Source organism: Macrobrachium rosenbergii, chromosome 7, assembly GCF_040412425.1.
Source record: "Macrobrachium rosenbergii isolate ZJJX-2024 chromosome 7, ASM4041242v1, whole genome shotgun sequence".
Classification (NCBI taxonomy): Eukaryota; Metazoa; Arthropoda; class Malacostraca; order Decapoda; family Palaemonidae; genus Macrobrachium; species Macrobrachium rosenbergii.
This window is the reverse complement of record NC_089747.1, coordinates 690,342-711,815: the sequence shown is the minus strand read 5'-3', so window position 1 is coordinate 711,815 and position 21,474 is coordinate 690,342. Positions and strand designations below refer to the sequence as shown.

Sequence of the window (21,474 nt, the reverse complement as noted above, 5' to 3'; positions counted from 1 at the left end):
AGATCAAGTGAGATAGAGCAAAAACGATTGTCAGTTATCATTAGAGTGAGGAAATCCTTTCCACTACCACGTTGGAGAGAGAGAGAGAGAGAGAGAGAGAGAGAGAGAGAGAGAGAGAGAGAGAGAGAGAGAGAGACTTTTGCTAGCTAGGTCATATGAAACAGGAAGAGTGAAATAGGAATTTCAATTATCATAAAAGAGAAAGATACTTTTTCATCTCAACGAGAGAGAGAGAGAGAGAGAGAGAGAGAGAGAGAGAGAGAGAGAGAGAGAGAGAGAGAGAGAGAGAGAGAGAGACTGAAATTTACCAACCAGATCATGTGTGATAGAAAGAGTAAAGGACGATTTCATCAACCATGTAAGAGAGAGAGAGAGAGAGAGAGAGAGAGAGAGAGAGAGAGAGGAATCACATTCCTGGGCATGCTCAATCAATGCATATTTGAGGTTTGAATTACATTACGAAAGTAATTCCATCACAAAAATTTTTACCTCTTGGGGGGATATGAGACCCCCCCGCCCCCCGCGAGTCGTATCTGCCTAATTAGATACAGTAATAATTTGTTTCTCTCCCTTAATTAAATATACTGGAAATTAGGATTATTCCTCTCCAAAGTAATTAAAAGAAGGACGGATTAAAATACCTTTTCCCCCGGGGGTGGGGATGGGGTGTTGGGGGGTTAGGTGAGAATGGGGAAGGGGAAAGGGGGTGGTGGTTTTGGTAATTTGGTCGGTTGGGAAGTGGAGAAGTATCTCTTCGGGGCAAAATATTAAATTTCCCTTATTATATTTTATCTTGATTGAATTTTATTTAATTTTACTTTTTATTTTATTTCAGTTTATTTTCATTCTATTTTAGTTTATTTTTAGTTTATTGTACTTCATTTTTATTTTATCTTTATTTTATTATATTGTCCAGCAAGCTTCCTAGAATCAAGCTGGGATAACTTGGCAACTTTGGGAAAATTATATAAATAAAACACAATTTCTTTTGTAATAATCCCTGCTTGCAGTAACAAGCAACCCCACTCTTTTGAGTTATCAGCACAAGCACAGTTATATTTCTAGTTATTCACGTATAAGAAACTCCTGTACATAACCTCACAACAATAAATATATACTTAAGATCACATTTATATTTAACCAATAAAATCCACTTATAGCTAAATATACCTTTAAAGAGATATAAATCTTGCAGAAAACTAACCATTTCTCAAATTGGTATGACAAGAATTATTAATGGCTGACATTTGAAGAAACTAAAAAAAGTCTGAAATTGTTTGGTAAACATGGAAAAGCATGATTATTCTAACTGCTCTGTAAATAAAATAAATAGATACATAAAATACAATAAATAAATAATTTTGGTGATGATCCTGTTGCATAATTTCTGAGGTATTCTGCTTTGCTTGAAGAATAAATTGCTGCTTTACAGTTATTATTATTATTATTATTATTATTATTATTATTATTATTATTATTATTATTATTATTATTATTATTATTATTATTATTATTATTATTCAGAAGATGAACACCTATTCATATGGAACAAGCCCACCACAGGGGCCAATGACTTGTAATTCAAGCTTCCAAAGAATATTATGATGTTTATTTGAAAGACGTAACAGAAGGTAAAAGGAAATATAGAAAGAAGAGATCAGTCATTAGAAAAGAAGAAAAATAAATTAACAAATTCGAAAATAAGTAGATAAAAATGTAAGTAAATTGTAAAAACTTAAGCTTATGAACAGCAGATACTCTAAATATTAAATGGGGTTTATGGCAATTTATATTGATCAGTAACTAATATCACCGTTTTAACATAAAATTCCTGGTAAATTAGCTGTACATATCAAACCTATATATTAACACAGTTGATAAATCCCATTAATAAACATTACCATCATTAACATGTTACGTTTAAAATCTGTAGAAAGCGTTAAATAAAAAAGTTAGAGCGATTTCAAAAATACACCCAATTATGATAATTCAGACTAAAGTACAATATTTATGAATGGAGGTGTAAACCAGAATAGTAAATTTCATTCACAAATATAGAGTAAAGTACAATATTCATGAATGAAATAGTAAACCAGAATCGTGACGTTCATTCATAAATTTAATTCAAAACTATTTTTGACAAGTTCATAGTAATTTCTCACGCTGAAAATGTAATGATAGGGTTAATTATTTATTGTAATTCTAAATTATTCTAATTGTTAAAATTATTTATAATGATTTTAATTCTAAAACTTCCTTCTTCAAACTATGTAAACAGAGCCGACGTCTGGAAGACGCCAATCGATGCTCGCAACAACTGGTGGGGATTTAATACCAGCGTCGCCGTCTCCGGCAGGATTCATGATAAACAGGACGACCGCACCCTCCTCAGTGTTGATTACAGGTGAGAGTTTTAGGGTAAGGACAGGTAAAAGTTTAGAGTAAGGACAGGTGAGAGTGTAGGGTAAGGACAGGTAAAAGTTTAAAGTAAAGACAGGTGAGAGTTTAGGGTAAGGACAGGTAAAAGTTTAGAGTAAGGACAGGTGAGAGTTTAGGGGTGAGGTCAGGTAAGAGTTTAGAGTAAGGACAGGTGAGAGTTTAGGGTAAGGACAGGTGAGAGTTTAGGGTGAGGTCAGGTAAGAGTTTAGAGTAAGGACAGGTAAGAGTGTAGGGTAAGGACACGTAAGAGTTTAGGGTAAGGACAGGTGAGAGTTTAGGGTAAAGACAGGTGAGATTTTAGAGTAAGGGCAGGTGAGAGTTTAAAGTAAAGACAAGTAAGATTTGAAGTAGGGACAGGTAAGGGTTTAGAGTAAATGCAGGTAATATTTAGAGTAATGACAGGCAAGAGTTTAGAGTAAATACAGGTAATATTTAGAGTAATAACAGGTAAGAGTTTAGAGTAAATACAGGTAATATTTAGCGTAATGACAGGCAAGAGTTTAGAGTAAATACAGGTGAGAGTTTTGAGTAAAAACATGTAAGAGTTAGATTAAGGACAGGTAAGAGTTTAGAGTAAACAAAGGTAATATTCAGACTCAGGACAGGTAAGACTCCAGAGCTCGAGTAAGGGCAGATAAGGGCTTAGAGTAAATACAGGTAAGAGTTTAGAGTAAGAACAGGTGAAAACCTATGAACACAGAGGCATAAGTCAACATTCAGAAAGAAATTTACCCAGAAGGTAAAACAATAAGCCAGGTATTTTATTTGTTAATTGAGAACAAGTGAAAATATACAATACCTCTCTCTCTCTCTTTTAACACCCTCTCTCTCCAGCGAATGGAAGCTGAACAACTACACCCTGTTGCGAGGGTGTGAACCGGGCTACACCCGCGTCGGGGACGCCTGCTACCTGTACGTGGGCGCGCCTGTGAGGTACGATGAAGCCAAGGCCTTCTGCAAGAAAGACAACGCCTCGTTACCCTTCCTGCAGAAGTGGTATTACGAAGTGCAGGTAGGGAAGGACTCAATTCTTCTTCTTCTTCTTCTTCTTCTTCTTCTTCTTCTTCTTCTTCTTCTTCTTCTTCTTCTTCTTCGTGAAAGGTTAGGGATCAGTTTCGTTCTTTTTTATGACATCAGTTATGAAATTATCAATGTGTAACTTTTTGGTAGAAGGAAATAAATGATTTCTTACAAATTATATATGGGATCCTAAGTTAACACATTCACGCTCATACATTTTAATTCAACATATACACGTACACACACACATATATATATTATATATATATGCATACATATATACATACACTGCAAATGTGTACACCTACACACACACACGCGCGCACGCACACAAACCACAACAAACCCCCGAGAACAGTGAAACAAAACCAACATACAAAAACATATGCACCAAACTTTATCCCCACTCACCCCCTCTTCCCTCCCCTCTTCCTCCCTCCTCTCCCCTCCCACACAACCAACACTCACCACCTCCTCCTCCTCCTCCCATTCCAGAACTGGCTCCTGGAACAGCAGCCGGAATATCGGTGGGAATACGACATGGTCTGGGTACAGCATCTGGATGTTGTCGGCGGATGCGCCGCCTTTGTATATAGACAGGTGCGGTCGGTAGACTGCGATCTCAATCTGCCCTTCATTTGCGAATCGGGTGAGTGAATGTTATTATTATTATTATTATTTTATTATTATTATTATTATTATTATTACTTATTCTGGGGTATTATTATTTTATTATTATGAACTTGATGTTGATTATTATTATTATTATTATTCAGAGGAGGAGATTCATTACTTGATGTTTATTATTATTATTATTATTATTATTATTATTACTATTATTATTATTATTCAGGGGAGATTCATAGGTGAACTTGATGCTGAGATATTATTATTATTATTATTATTATTATTATTATTATTATTATTATTATTATTATTATTATTATTATTATTATTCAGAGGAGATTATTATTATTATTATTATTATTATTATTATTATTATTATTATTATTATTATTATTATTATTATTATTATTCAGAGGAGATTCATAGGTGAAATGGATGCTGAGATAGTATTATCATCATTATTATTATTATTATTATTATTATTATTATTATTATTATTATTGTTATTGTTATTATTATTATATACATGAGCAAAACTTGACAAAGAAAAAATGAAACAAATCATAACTAAAGCTTACATAATAAAGTGAAAAATGAATGACCAGACAAAGAAATAAAGAATACAAATGAATACCTCAACAAAATGAATAAATCATAACCAAAACAAACGAAAAGAATAACAAAATTCCCACTAAATCTCTCCCCGCTCTCCCATTCTCCCGACAACTCCAGACCCGGACGAGACCATCGACAAGTACGCCTGGGTGTCAGACACCCTAGCCCTGGCTGCCATTGCCGCCACCGTCGGCTGCCTGATCCTGGTGGTGGCCTGCGTCTCCTGCTGGGTGTGCAAGTCCCGTCACCGAAGGAAGGAGAGGATCATTCGCCGAAATTCGATCAGGGCTTCCATAAGGTCGAATCGGTCGGCCATGTCGGCCATGTCGACTACGAGCGGTGGATTCAGCGATAACGGAAGGAGGAGGATTATTCCCGTAGGTTTTTTTTTTTTGTGTGGTTCTCTCTCTCTCTCTCTCTCTCTCTCTCTCTAGTGAGTTTTGTGTTTTGTGTTTCTCATTTTGCCTCTCTATTCAAAGAAGATTCTTAGGAGAATAATTTCTCCTCTCTCTCTCTCTCTCTCTCTCTACATATATTATATATTTATATATATATTATATATATATATATATATATATTTATATATTATAATATTGTTTTATATATATATATATATATATATATATATATATATATATATATATATATATATATATTTATTTATATTTAGTATATATATATATATATATATATATATATATATATATATATATATATATATATACAATATATGCATTAGAAATATCAACACACAATCACATGGAACAAAAATACACATCAGATCGAACCCAGGTATTTCAATTGAAAGAGATGACCGCTGCCAACCAGGCCACACAAGTCATGAAAGAAGTTGGAACCCGAGTACCACTGTACCTAAGGCATTAACCTGGGCAGGCCTCGATCCTGATGTGAGCCAGAAATTTATTTATATATATACTTTATACATATATATACATACATATACACATATTCCTTCCCATCCTCCGCAGGACTCCCACAGGGCGTCCCCAATGAAGGCCGGCGGAGGCGGTGGGGGCGGAGCCTCCGCGGGGAGCATGGGTTCCCGCATGAACGGCCTCCACGGTTCCTTCGACTCGATCGCCAAGTCGCAGCTGAATTCATCCGTCGACGAAGACCCGAGTTTCGTCGTGTACGAGGAGACGACGACCACCCAGTCGCCTCCCAGCTACACGACGAACATAGACGCCAGGTGAGTCTGGTCTCTCGGGCCTAGGTCGTTGTCGACCTTTCTTGGGGGCAGGGAAAGGTTGGGATGAGAAGGGGTAAGTACAGGTGGAGAATGTGATGAGAAGGAGGAAGTATAGGTGGAGGATTTGATGAGAAGGAGGGAGTGCAGGCAGAGGACGGGATGGGAATGAGTAAGTGCAGGTGGAGAATGTGATGAGAGGGAGGAAGTCCAGGTGGAGAATGTGATGAGATGAAAAAGTTGATGAGAAGGAGTAAGTACAGGTAGTAAAAGGTGGAGAATGTGACGAGATGGAGGAAGTACAGTTCAAGAATGTGGTGAGAAAGAAGTACAGTTCCGGAATGTGATGAGAAGGAGTCAGTACAGTTCAAGAATGTGGTGAGAAAGAAGTACAGTTCAAGAATGTGATGTGAAGGAGTCAGTACAGTTCAAGATTGTGATGAGGAGTCAGTACAGTTCAAGAATGTGATGAGAAGGAGTCAGTACAGTTCAAGAATGTGATGAGAAGGAGGAAGTACAGTTCAAGAATGTGATGAGAAGGAGTAAGTACAGTTGGAGAATGTGATGAGATGGAAAAATTGATGAGAAGGAGTAAGCACAGGTACTAAAAGGTGGAGAATGTGATGAGAAGGAGTAAGTACAGTTCAAGAATGTGATGAGAAGGAGGAAGTACAGGTGTTGAAAGTGATTAATCCGGATTCTCATCCTGGATCGGTTGGTCGGTTTTTACTAGCTCGTACTTGCTCACATTTGCTCGTACTTGCTCGTAAATTAATAGATAGATAGATGAAAACGAGAGCAAATTACTAAAACTACAAAGAGAACTGGCTGCTGTGTCGTCCTAGTTTTGTTCGCGGGAGGTTAATCCGTCACTCGGAGTATACTTGCTCTTATGTGCTCGTACTCCCTCGTATTTGCTCGTACTTGTTCATTTTTGCCAGTACTTGCTCATATTTGCCAGTGCTTGCTCGTACTTTGCTCATATTCGCTCGTGTTTGCTAGTACTTCCTCGTATTTGCTCATATTTGCCAGTACTTGCTCGTAATTTGCTTCTATCTGCTCGCACTTGTTCATATTTGCCAGTACTTGCTCGCACTTTGCTCATATTTGCTCGTACTTACTCTTACTTGTTCATATATGCTCGTACTTGCTTATATATGCTCGTACTCGCTCATATTTGCTTGTACTGGCTCGTATTTACTCGTCTTTGCTCGTAGTTGCTCGCAAATGAAAGCATCCTCTAGGACTCGGAATCCGCTTTCGACAGTCGGCTCTCACAAAACGATCCTCTATAGGACTCTGAGAAACGGAGACATTATTATAGGTAACCGATAATGTCCTTCCGCTCCCTCATATCCTGCGGGACCCCCAAAAGACAGGGGTTCCCGAGATAGGGAAGGATTCCATAATTATCCTTTTGGCTCTCCTTTTCATCCTGGAATTCCAGGACGGTTTTTTTTTTGCTGGATTTTTTTTTTTTTTGTAAAGGACATCTATTCATTAACTGGATTTTGTTTTAATATTTTTTTTGTGTGTGATAACACCTTTATTTTTTTGTGCATGTTTCACCTTTAATCAAATAGATGTGGAATTAATATCTGGTGGATAAGTGTTTGTAAAGGTATACAATACTTTAACTACTCTGTATATAAATGGTTATTTATACAGTTAATACTCATCATACAATGTGTATATAACATTTCAACTCAATTTAGTCTCTCTTTCAGATACCTGATTTGTCAAAAGCAATTTTGATGCTTCCAAGAAGTAAATTAATATTTAGCCCATGAGTTTGAAACAAAGTATTAAAAATCTAGGAATAATTTGCAGTCTTAATATAGTTTACTAACCTGTGCAAGTTACTAGGGTTAGAACTTTGTCTTCATAATTCAATCTTGGCTTTGAATGTTGTCCAGCCCTTAATCCTACGAGGAAAGGGTAGGGCCATTCACGAAAATTACTAGGAGAATTGACAAAGAGAAATTATGTCAATAAAGCTCATCAGTCTTGAAATGGAGAAACAAATCCACAGTTTGGTATTGGTACAAATATATTTAAAAATAAATATAAACGGATAGCTTTCGGGAATCTGTTCCCCCTTTGAAAAGGGGAATCGAACAGATTCCCGAAAGCTTTCTGTTTAGATTTATTTCTAAATATATTTATACCCATACGTAACTATGGATTTGTTTCTCCAGTAAGCTCATTTTCAAAACTTGTAGGAGCATGCTGTGTCACAATAAGGAACTCGTCTCGGATCCTCTTTTAAATCAAAGTGGCCTCACTAATATACAGGCCACAGACACTGCTCAGAACTTCCATTCAGACTGATACTTGAGGTTCTAGGATTTTAGAAGCTCCTTCCAACAGCAGAGTTCTTCTCTACGTTTCTTGATGTCCAGCAGAACTTCTGCTAACCATTCCTGTAGTTCTGACGTACCTCAGAATAGCTGGAAGACAAAGTCCCAGTCTTTTCCCAACCCTTGTTTGGTACAGAAGTTCCTTTCAACAGTCTAACTGTTTAGTACCAGGATGATACGAAGTTTTCTGATAGTACCAGGCTGACGTGAAGTTTTCATAAACATCCCACGGTCCTGAAACCTTCATTTGTTGACTGTGCCATTTCGAAATCCGCTGTCTCAAGAATTTCAGAAATTTCTCAGTCTAGAAATCTGTCATTGCGTGTCTTTGTCGTCGTGATTCAACAAAACACTTTTGTTCCTTTGTTTCTGTTTGGTAACACCTTCATGTCTGCTGTAATTGGAAGGAGTTTTCTTTTTTTTTTTGTCTGAGACATCTGTTTGTGACGCCCAGGAAGAGGCTTTGGCCTTTTCCAATTGTGTTAAGCAAATAGGTACATCTCTTGTGTTTTATAAGTCTTGTGTCGTTCATATACTTTCTTACAGGTTCTGTCTTTGTGGAAATAAGTGGTACAGTGTTTTCATGTTTTTACAATCTAGTTTTGTAAGTATTTATACATAAGTGTATATAGTTATAGTATATATCCATATATATATATATATATATATATATATATATATATATATATATATATATATATATATATATATATATATATATATATATATATGTAGGATTTACCCCAAAAAGTCACCAATACTACATGTGGCTGACAAAGGATATTAAGAATACTTCAATGAGTGTAATATCCATGTATACATATTCACATTATGTAGGTCTAGTGATAGACATAGATGTAAGACCACTTGTCAAAAAACCTTAAAGGACAAGAAGAAAAAGGCCAACCCACTGAATTAGCCCCCTCCCTCCTCCCCTCCCTCCTCTTATTCCAGATTTACCCACGACCCACGCCTGGAAAACGAGAATGTTAACGAGTTGGTCCACCCCAGTTTTAACATGACTTTCCAGAACCACGGGTTCAGGGACAACTCGGCCTATCCTTCCAGGGACAACAGCACCTTCTTCCATGAGAATTCCTCCCAGCACTGGAACGGATCTGACAATAACAACTCGCCCACCACGTGAGTATTTGTGTGTGTGTCCCTCAGAAGGCGCGTTCCCGTCGGAGGTGGTAGGGAAACGGAAGGAGGATTTATCAGGCTTTCAGTCAGTCTTCTTAGGGGGCCTGTCATTCAGTCTTTCCAGGGGTTACTCATTCAGGCTCCCCAGGGGATGAATAATTGAGATAGGGACTTGAAACTTTATGGAACATAGTGATTTACATAAAGGTCTGTTGTCTGTTTGGGAACTTTAGCTATACGCAGACTTCAGAAATGCACAGTTTTACCAATAGGTACCCCTCCAGTGACCATAGGTGGCCATAGACTGACTTCAGCAACACTTAACCTTAAAAAATACATACCTTCAGCATTTTGTAGACTTATGCATACACATACATCACCAGTTACAAAGCCACACACAGATTTCAGAAATGAACAGATTTACCTATAGGTACCCGTTCAGTGATCATAGGCAGCACTGACGGATTTCAGCAATATGTAGCCTTGAACAATACATATCTCCAGCAGTACATAGACTTAACCACACACATTCATCAGCAGTTACAAAGCAGTACACAAACTTTAGAAATGCACAGATTTACCAATAGGCACCCCTTTAGTAACCATAGGCAGCCGTAGACTCGCTTCAACAGTACATAGCCATCAACAATAAGAAATGTACAGATTTCCCAGTAGGTATCCCTTCAGTGGCCATAGTCAGCCATAGACGGAGTTAAACACTACATAGCCTTGAACAATACACATCTCCAGCCATACATAGAATTAAGCATACACACATACACCAGAAGTAAAAGCCTAGACTTGAACAATACTTAAACTTCTGAAATACCCTTATTTGAAATATCACTGAGCATTTCAGTAATGCTGTAACTTCAGTAGCATTCAGTTCTTGGGGCCTTTATATGCTAGAGATACATTATATCTATACTGAACTTCTGCCAAAGTTATAAGAGTCTTTTCATTTACAACCGCTGATGTGAAAAAAGAATATTTAGCAATACATATACACTATAGTGTTAGGATTTTCAGTTAAAAACAGATCTTAACATTCTTGATAGATATACATAATGAATATTACACATCATTTCATGAACGGACAGATGACTTTACAGTAATTTACAGGATTCATTCTAGATAACTTTAGTGTAAGCTTACAAAGACGCGACAATTTTCAATTCTTTTCACTCATTGGGTGCTCTATGAATAAGAGCCCGTGGTGGCATAAGGCCTGCTTAATCGTGTACAACAACAATTCTTTACCAACTCCACAAAATTACATTCAAGGTAGATTCATACCTCATTAACCTGACGCCAACGTAGTGCCCTGACACCCTTTTTGAGATTACCCTTAGGCTAGGAGTTAGGAATTTTAACCCACAATACACAAAAAGGTAAGGATTCTTTCCCAATGCTGTTTTCAACTTCAGAAACGTCTCGTGGCGTTGAAAACGTTTTACTGTCTTCTGACACAAACACATGATTGCATGAACACACTCTGTCACTGGAATCACTTACAGACATCTTCTGGCGTGACAATTCATTAAGGTTTTACTGCACCCTAAAATTCTCTGGTGAGGACTGCAGTCAGTAGTCTGATATTACTTCTGAAAGACGCTACGATTTACCATTCCTGGTTTTTAAACTGTCCAACTTCCTCCCTTAAGAAAGGTTAAGCTTTTGGAAGAATTCTTCCTCTATGTTCTCTCACGTTTTTCCTCTTTTATCATATTTTCTCTTAAGGGGTTTCTTTGGAGTTCCTGTCTCTTGCAGCCTGGCAAAGATTAATTTTCTCATCAGTAGAGATCTTCAGAATGATGTAGCTATCTTTAGAAACTTCATGAAGACATCTAAATGTCTTCATTCAGTTTTAATTTCCCGTCAGTAGAAATCTTCAGAATAATGTAGATATCTTTAGATATTTCATGGAGATATCAGATATCTTGTACACATTCAGAGAAACACGTTTGACTTCGTAATCTGGAAAAAAAATCTTTTACCTAGCACTAACATGTAGAATGCTCTCACATGTATAATTCTCTTCTGTAGAAATATTCTAACAATAATAATTCTCGTTCATTATTATAATTCAGATGCCTCAGTTCATAATTCGATGTGAAATATCATTGATAACAAAGCATCACACTCTCCCAGGGTAACTGATGTCAATTTTGAATCAAACGTATTGCTACTTAGCTCGACTAATGATTTATTTTCTAAAAAAACTAAAAACTAGATTACCTGTAATGCAGTCACGGATTCATTTATGAGATCTCTCATTGATTAGTCGTCTGGGCTTCTTCAAAGCACTGGTAAATGGATGGAAATTGAAGAGAGGACAGGGTCCTTTATGCTTCAATCTGTGTAGATCAACCTAACAGCTTTTAACAACTTTAAAAGCCCAGTAGTTCTGTGTTGATAAATTCCTTTCTTTACTTTCGTATCTTGTAATTATTATTATTATTATTTTTTTTTTTTGGATGTCGTTCCTTCTGCTGCAAATGTATTCCCCTGTATGTGATCTAATAAAGTATTCAGATGTATGCTAGTTTATTCATAAACTCCTCGATGCATCGAATATGCACTTGTATGAGTTGACCTGAATTCTGAAATGATCTGAAGTATTTCTAAAATGAGGAGGAGATAATCAGGTCTTGTTTTAATTACTTCATGCTTTCGTTAATACATGCTTGGTATATATATGTGTATATATATACATTAATATGTATGTATGTATGTATGTGTATATATATATATATATATATATATATATATATATATATATATATATATATATATATATATAATATATATATAACTGAATCATGAAAATATGGAACGTGATGAATATATAAATAAAGACAAACTCCACGAGGAAAGAGAAACAATGGAGTGCTGCGAGGCCTTTCGACTGTCGTCCTTTACTTAGGATTTTGTCTTTATATATTTATATATATGTATATTTATGTATATATACGTATATATATATTTACATTTATCGTGTATCAAAAATTTATTCATTCAGTTTATATAATAGTACATCTGAACTTAAATAAATCGTTTTCGTATGATAAAGTCTTCAAAACAACCTCTGTATGCAGACGAATTTGGCTCTGAAACTTATTAACAAACAAGAAATACATTTTGCAGCAAATGAACGATTTACTAAAATAAAACCTGTCTTCTGTAGACCAGTAATTTTTTTTAATTAATAAAACATCTATATTTCCTTCCTAAGGTAAAAGGTATGTCAATGCTCTATAGTAACTGCATGATCATATTTTTAATTTTAATTATTTTTTTCATGTATTTATTTTTGACTTCTGACTTCCTGGACGCTTGTGTACGCATCCCATGTATTTGATTTCCAGTTTTGGCAAACCCCCCTTTTCCACCTATGGGCATGGCACTGCCCCTCGCCTCCTTCAACAGAACCATCACCCTCATGCCCCGGTGCCCCCAAAGCCAGTGGGTATGAGGCCGAGGCTGCCCACGCCTCCTTGGAAGGGCCAGCCTATGATGAACAGGTGGGTGGTCAGGAGAGAGGAGGAAAGAAACAGCTGTCTAGAGTTGGTATATGTGCATGAATATTTTGTTACTTTCTTTTCAATTATTTTTGCTTAGTTGATAAATAGATGGTCCCTGCTTGATTATGTCCTTGGAGATAGATGCATGATAGATTAACATCACCTATAAATAGGTCTTGCATCTTGGTAAAATTTATTATTTTCTATTGCATTTTTTGGCTTAATTAATGAATAGATGTTCCTTGCTTCATTTTGTCCTTTGAGATAGATGCATGATAGATTAGCATCACCTATAAATAGGTCTCTAGAAGGCCTTGCATCTTGGTAACTTTGGATGATACAGGTAATCTTTCTAAGAGGCCTTGCATCTTGATAACTTTGGGTAATATATATCATTTCTCTGGAGGCCTTTTAGATTCTGAATTCCTTGAGCATGGTTCTCCATACGTTCAATAAGACCCTCTCGTCGTCTTTTAAGCTTTGACAGACTAACCAGCAACGTGATTATAACATCTTTCTACCTCCCTGTCTCCTCACAACAGGTATGACCCTTACTGCGATAGATTTGCAGCGGACCGACCGTGGTCAATGCTCGGGTAATTGACAAAAGGAAGTTCTTGCCTGAATGTTGGGTTTGCTGTTATTCTGTGTCCTCCGTTCCTTGTTCTCCGTTCTTCGTTCTTGGCTCCGTGTTCCGTCGTGATGTTGTGGATGTTAAACTGTCGTTTGTTGATTGGCACGTGGAATTTGAATTAGTAGTTGTTATTGTGTGTTTTCTGATTATTCCTGTGGAATACCTTGTTTGTGTTTGAATGGTGCATCGTTATTTGTCTGGTTTGATGAAATTAACGCAAGAGGAATGTTTATGAAGCCTCTACGGATTTCAGGTATCTATATATATATATATATATATATATATATATATATATATATATATATATATATATATATATATATATATATGTTTATACATGATACATATAGATTTATGTGTATATATATATACATATATTATATGTCAGTTTTGACATGAATTGTCAATGTAGTATATATGGAATCAGATGAATTTGATTTGTGAAAACATGGAATATACTAGGAATATCTTTATGGGTAAAAAATTAATCATTTCGAGATGGTTTGATCATGTGTTGAGAATGTGAGAGAGCAAGATAGTGAAAAGGGGTTACAGTTTTGATTAAGTATTTACATAAATTAAGTATGCATATACTCATGCAATGTGCATTTATGTATAAATAGCTTATATTAACTTTGTGTATACACATGCACTTGTATAATACATACAGCAAAGTCCTGAAATAATATTTAGAAGGTTTTCTACAAAAATGCACCTCTGATGACTAGGAAGATAGTCAAATGTTGTGGGTTGCAGCCAGGGTGAAGAAATGTGGTAGGTTGGGTAGCAGTTTCATCCCAGAAGGCTTACTTTTCTTGAAGTTAAATATATATATATATGTGTGTGTGTGTTTGTGTGTATTTTATACATATTTATGAATAGTATACTATCTCTCGTGGTAGGTTCAATAGCCATCAATAACCTGACGATAGAAGATAGCAGCCGGGTGAAACGAATATGTCTTCATATCGTATAAATTCCGGCGTTTAACTTGCAAATTTAAATGTATATAAATTACACTCAAGCACTGTTGAAAGCACAGGCTGTGATGAATGCGCTTGGATTTACTTCGGTAAAGGGACAACTGTATGTATGTATATATATATATATATATATATATATATATATATATATATATATATATATATATATATATATATATATATATATATATATATATATATATATATATATATATATATATATATATATATATATATATATATATATATATGTATAGCTAGATTAGATAGATAGATAGATAGCTAGATAGATAGTGTGTGTGTGTGTGTGTGTGTGTAGATGTACACTTATTTATACACAGACAAAATTTATATATTAATAGTCTAAACTATGTAGATATTTGGTGTGTGTTTACCTTCGTCACCTAGTTAGGTTTAGACTCTTAGACTGACATCAAGGCTTAAATAGTTGAGACTTAAATAGTTTTTGGACTAACGCTAACGACGTCGTTTTTTATTTCAGATTGTTTGTGTTGATTGATATAATCTTATAAGCTGGCATTGCAAAGAGAGTGCCGCCAGTCAATAGTGACGAATGAATATTGAAATGACTCTCGTGGAAATTTAAGTTTTTTGGATTTGTGTTTAAATCTGATTCAGAATGTGGGTTTTAAATTTACTGTTTTGATATCTAAGTTATGAAAAAAAACAATTAAGTCTGCGCTTTGCAGTAATTTCAACAATTTTACTGAGGAATATATAAACCTAATTTCTGACTCACTTTGGGATCAAAACCTTGGCCTTTTAAATGAAAGGAAGGCCAGGGTGTTAACAGTTAACCCACACAGTGTGGGTCAATTGGTAATGCCCTTTCATTTGAGATACCAGGTTTGATCCCGATGGAGCCAGAAATTCATATCTGTGAAACTTGTGCCTTGTGTTGTTAGTTCCATAAATATAATGTATATATAAGTATATAAAACACTATTGTTTACTTCTCAACTTCTCAACCAACAGCACGACCTCCAGCTTCCGTAACGAGTCACTCCACGGCTCCACCAATCAGCTGGCAGCCATGAGTGCGGCCACAGACTCCACCCTGGAGATGAAGAAGGAGATCGACCTGGCGCGTGATTACGAGGACCCCCACCAGGCGGCCACGCTGCCCAGGGACCAGGGAGCCCCCTTCCACTACGTCTCCGCGGACGTCCTTGATGCCGCGGGCATAGGAGGAGGAGGAGGATTTGGAGGAGGAGGTAGTGGAAGAGGTGGTAGGAGATCGCCTACACCATCCCAAGGATCAAGGGACTACTTCTCTCAGGGCAGGTCCCAAAGTCAGCCGTTGGAGACGGCTATGTAACATGGGGGAAGTTCTAGCCTCTTTGCTTAGGGTTACACTCATCACAATATATATATATATATATCATATATATATATATATATATATATATATATATATATATATATATATATATATATATATATATATATATATATATCAGTCTATAAGATATTTATAAAGAATCTACTATTTCCCATGATATACTTTCTAGAACCGAAGTGACAATCCCTGGCATTTGTGTTTAAGGCTATTACTCCTCAAATGAAGCTTCCAAAAAGATACAGAACTATCTACAAAACTATCTGAAACATTATTTTGTAGCCAATGAAACCATCAAAGACTACTAGGTATACCATTATTTAGAATATATTTAGCTTTTAATAAATGACACCCTTGGAGCGTGGACTTCAAGTTTACACAATCAAAGTCTGCCCTTCTGTTTGTGCCTTGGAAAGAAAAAAGGATATTTTTTGATGCTATAACAGCTTAGATCAGTAGATCCAATCTAGTGTGTGTTTTTAGAATAAGCTGGCCTTATGCCAGCACATATCTTGCTCCTGGAGAGCAGCCTGTAAAATCATATCAAAGCAGTGTTCAGCAAAAGTAGTAGAGGTTATTTATATCTTAAAAGTGATGGAGACCTAATCGTGTGTTTGTGTAGAGTAAGCTGGCCTTATGCCAGAAAAGGTACGCTCCTTGAGCAACCTATTCTATCCAGTCATAGCAGTGTTCAGGAAGGGTCATTCATAACTTAAAAAGTGCGGGAAATGATAAGTGTCAGTGGAATCAGCCATTACAGAAAAGTGTAGATGGCTGTGTTGGAGTGTCCTGAAGTTATCCTGACCTGAGGAAGGTCACAGGTTGGCCTAGATTCTAAAATTTAGATGGTCACTCGTCTGTGTGTCCTGAAGTTATCCTGACCTGAGAGAGAGCTCAAGGCTTGGTCTGCTGGTCTGAGACCTCTGAAAGGTCACGGGTTGATTTGGATCGTAAAATTTGGGTGGCACCTGTGGTCAGTGTATCCTGAAGTATCCTGACCTGAGAGAGAGGCCACGGGTTGGTCTGAATCCTCAAATTTGGGATGGTCACTTGTGGTTCAGTGAAAAATGCCACTTTTCAGTGCAGACAGGATTCAGGAACCACTGAGCTAAAACTTGAGACAAACTGCAAGAAAATATATCTTCCAAGCCTTCGTATTCAAAGTGATATGTCCAATATTTACTGTTAATACCATTCTTCTTCTTCTTCCTTGATGGGAGAGGAAATTTTCCACAATGCCTCCTGAGAGAGAGAGAGAGAGAGAGAGAGAGAGAGAGAGCATCATTTTTTAACCCCACGATTCCATATCTGTGTACAGTACAAACTTGTAAACTTGTTTATGTTCTGTTTTTTTCCAAGCGTGTCTGTCATATTTAATGTAGTTCGTCATTGCTTACGTATGATGGCATTAATTTCGTTCTGAGTCTCTCCCGAGTAAACTGTATATGTCTGTATACAGTATACAGTCGTCCTTCATGTTATGACCCTGTAGATATACAGAAATTATTGAGTAATCCACATTCACGAATATTTTGTTCAGACTGCAAGATGTTTACCAAATGTGTCTTCCACTACGGACTTTTTAAAAATGCTTTTCCTAAGCATGATTTATTGACATAAATGTTTTGTTTCCATTAAGGAAAAGTTCTTCATAATTTTTTTTATAGAATTATTAGTAGATGTACTCGTGATAAAAGCCTGTAATTAAGAAGTTACAGCAATGATAAATCAAAATCAGTTACAAGTGTTCTTCAATTTGAAGATAAACAGAATAATATAAAGTTCTGTAATTTGAAGAGAAACCAAATATTATAATATTGTAAATAATATTCCCATACAGCAACGATGAAATATTCAAAATCAGTAATATACTCTGAAGACAGTTATATTAATATATTAATATTAATTGCTATATTTTGAACTCACGATATACTCTGTACATTGATTTGACCTGATTCTGTAATCTGGCGTCACAAAAGCTGTGGGCATCGATGTCATGTATTCTGAATTAATCTGATTCTGTAACCTGTCGTCACAAAAGCTGTGGGCATCGATGTCATGTATTCTGAATTAATCTGATTCTGTAACCTGGCGTCACAAAAGCTGTGGGCATCGATGTCGTGTATTCTGAATTAATCTGATTCTGTAACCTGGCGTCACAAAAGCTGTGGGCATCGATTTCATGTATTCTAAATTAATCTGATTTTGTATAATGGCGTCACAAAAGCTGTGGGCATCGAATTCGAGTATTCTGAATTAATCTGATTCTGTAACCTGGCGTCACAAAAGCTGTGGGCATCGAATTCGAGTATTCTGAATTAATCTGGTTCTGTAACCTGGCGTCACAAAAGCTGTGGGCATCGATGTCATGTATTCTGAATTAATCTGATTCTGTATCTGGCGTCACAAAAGCTGTGGGCATCGAACCCATGTATTCTGAATTAATCTGATTCTGTAACCTGGCGTCACAAAAGCTGTCGCCATCGATTCCATGTATTCTGTAATGGTGTTAGAAGCAATTATAAATTATTCATTTATGTATAACTACAGATGAAGAAATATACATGCATACACGTATAGGTCATGTGAATACAGTGTGTATTCATAGATTGTCAATGTATACATACCCGTATGTGTATCATGTGTGAAATGCGTGTGGTGTATGTATATATGCATAAATGTATGCATAAATGATTTACAAGTATAAATACAAGGTCGATCAATTAGAATGTATATAAGTGGTACATTATAAATAATTAGGATTATGAAAGTATCCACTTACTCAAAAATAAATATATAAATAAATAAATTTGATAAATTAATAAATAAATAAATATTAAGAGAGAAACTTGATGGTTACAAAGTATGGAGTCACAATGCATTTTTCAAGTTTTATTATTCATCAATGTCATTATTATTATCATTATCATCATCATAATTTTCACCATCATCAGTCACCTTGTCATGTCATTATCACGTTTACTGTATCGTTATTTCAAGGGGATATGTATATATATATATATATATATATATATATATATATATATATATATATATATATATATATATATATATATATATATATATATATATATATATATATATATATATATATATATATATATATATATATATATATATATATATATATATATATATATATATATATATATATATGGACCTAAACAGGTCTAGTAGGATTCTCCCGTATATCTTTTGAAATCCTATGAAAATCCTTCATCCAGTGCTCCATAAAGCGTAGGCCTACAAAATATCCTGTCAAAATCCTCTATTTACTAATCCATAAAAATCCTATGAAAATCCTTCATTTACTGATCCACAGCATAGGCCTACCCTTGAGTTAACAAATCCCTAAGAAAATCCTTCGTTTAATGGTACATAATATAGGCCTACCCTTGAATTAACAAAATCCTTCATCCAGTGATCCACAACATAGGCCTACCCTTGAAATAACAAAATCCTAAGAAAATCCTTCATTTACTGATACATAACATAGGCTTTGAATTAAAATCCTCCACAACATACTGTAGGCCTTTGAATTAACAAAATCCTTCATCCAGTGATCCACAACATAGGCCTACCCTTGAATTAACAAAATCCCAAGAAAATCCTTCATTTAATGCTCCACTAGCACATAGGCGTACCCTTGAAAAACAAAATCCTAAGAAAATCCTTCATTTAATGATCCACTAGTACATAGGCCTACCCTTGAAATAACAAAATCCTAAGAAAATCCTTCATTTAATGATCCACTATTACATAGGCCTACCCTTGAAATAAGAAAATCCTAAGAAATCCTTCATCTACTGATCCACTAGTACATAGGCCTACCCTTGAAATAACAAAATCCTAAGAAATCCTTCATCTACTGATCCACTAGTACATAGGCCTACCCTTGAAATAACAAAATCCTAAGAAATCCTTCATCTACTGATCCACTAGTACATAGGCCTACCCTTGAAATAACAAAATCCCAAGAAAATCCTTCATCTACTGATCCACTAGTACATAGGCCTACCCTTGAAATAACAAAATCCCAAGAAATTCCTTCATTTACTGATCCACAACATAGGCCTATACCCTTGAATTAACGATACCACATCAAACATTTTCTTAATTTTTTTGTCTATGATTTGTATTACAGCTAAGTCACTCTGATGTACATAGCATAAATAGATCAATGGTCCAGATTTGTTGTCAGCTGCGCCATTGTGTACATAGTCATAATTTTTATGTTGAAGTTGTTCTTTTTTTTTTTTTTAAGATTTAGTCCATAAGAATGTGAAGACTATGGAGAAAATGTGGGAGTTATGTGGATGTGAAGAATGTTATATTTTTCACTGTAATTTTAAGTCATCAGATGAATGTGATTTCTGTAATGTAAATATTAATTTTAGTTAGTTTTTTATATATACTAGATAAAAGAGTCAGACATTTATATAAAGAATGTTTTTATATATAACTTGGAAAACTCTTTGAGATGAGAGAGAGAGAGAGAGAGAGAGAGAGAGAGAGAGAGAGAGATTTAAATATATCATTCTTCTTCCAGACACCATCTGCGAGTTCCTTGTGTTTTTTTTTATAATATATAAATAAAATTAATGAAATAAATTTTCATTTTTTATTTCCTCATGAAAAAATATCCTTAATATTAATGCACTGCAAAGAAAATTGTTGGCATTAACGAGCTACGTTTCTTTAGAATCTCCAGAACAAGCCTAGACCAAGCAAGCATTTTTAATAAGCATAATTATTATTGGCTTCTTCGAATATGACTAGGCCTATTCGTCGCCTCCTCGGCCTAAAATGGATGTTTTCTCGTGAGTTTAATTTTATTGTGAGTAAACTTATAAAAAAATAAGGAAAAAATTTATGTACATAAAATAAAACTGCTTTTCATTACTTAGGCCTCTAGGATATAGAATTCTGGAATAAAATAAAGTCTAAATATTGTATCGAAGCCGAAAACTGTAATATTTTACCTAGGCCTATAGGACATAACCTTCTAGAGAGAAAGCATACATATTATGACAAAGGGGAAAATTATACTTTGCCTAGGCCTATAGGATGCAGCATTATGAAAAAAATAGTGCAATAAACTAATTATTGTATCGAAGAGGAAAACTATAATATATTTTTAGGTTTCCCTAAAAATACCAGCCGTTTTCTTTCAGCTACGTTCATCCATTTTCTCCTGAAAAGGATTTTTATTTGATCGTGAATCATTATTTCGTTCGCTTTTATATGGGAGGTTTATAACTGTGAGATATGGAAGATAAATTAACAAGTTTATCTACCGTACGTTGATTAATATAATGAAATATTGTTTAAGTATGATGAGCAATATGACAGACATAAATTGAACTGTTCCAAAATTGCTAGGCCAACTTGACTCAACAAGGGCTCCTTTTTAGTTAATATTAAATGCCTATAACTCGTACCCTCTACCAAAAATAATAATAATTATAAAAAAATATCGTACACCGTCAGAATACCATTAAATAAACACAAAACAAACAAAAAATATATATAAAAACAGGC

General features: G+C 35.3%; 1 protein-coding gene across 1 annotated transcript in view; it reads left to right on the top strand.

Moving 5' to 3' along the window:
- Positions 1-18,721, top strand: part of bark (protein bark beetle) — a 140,751-nt gene extending 122,030 nt beyond the window's left edge. Inside the window, 9 exon segments of the mRNA XM_067106238.1 lie at positions 2,279-2,404; positions 3,274-3,451; positions 3,955-4,108; positions 4,819-5,078; positions 5,691-5,911; positions 9,223-9,411; positions 12,780-12,935; positions 13,478-13,531; positions 15,549-18,721. Of these exon segments, the coding sequence (XP_066962339.1) occupies positions 2,279-2,404; positions 3,274-3,451; positions 3,955-4,108; positions 4,819-5,078; positions 5,691-5,911; positions 9,223-9,411; positions 12,780-12,935; positions 13,478-13,531; positions 15,549-15,891 (1,681 nt within the window). The 3' untranslated portion in view covers positions 15,892-18,721.
- Positions 18,722-21,474: the final 2,753 nt, after the last annotated feature.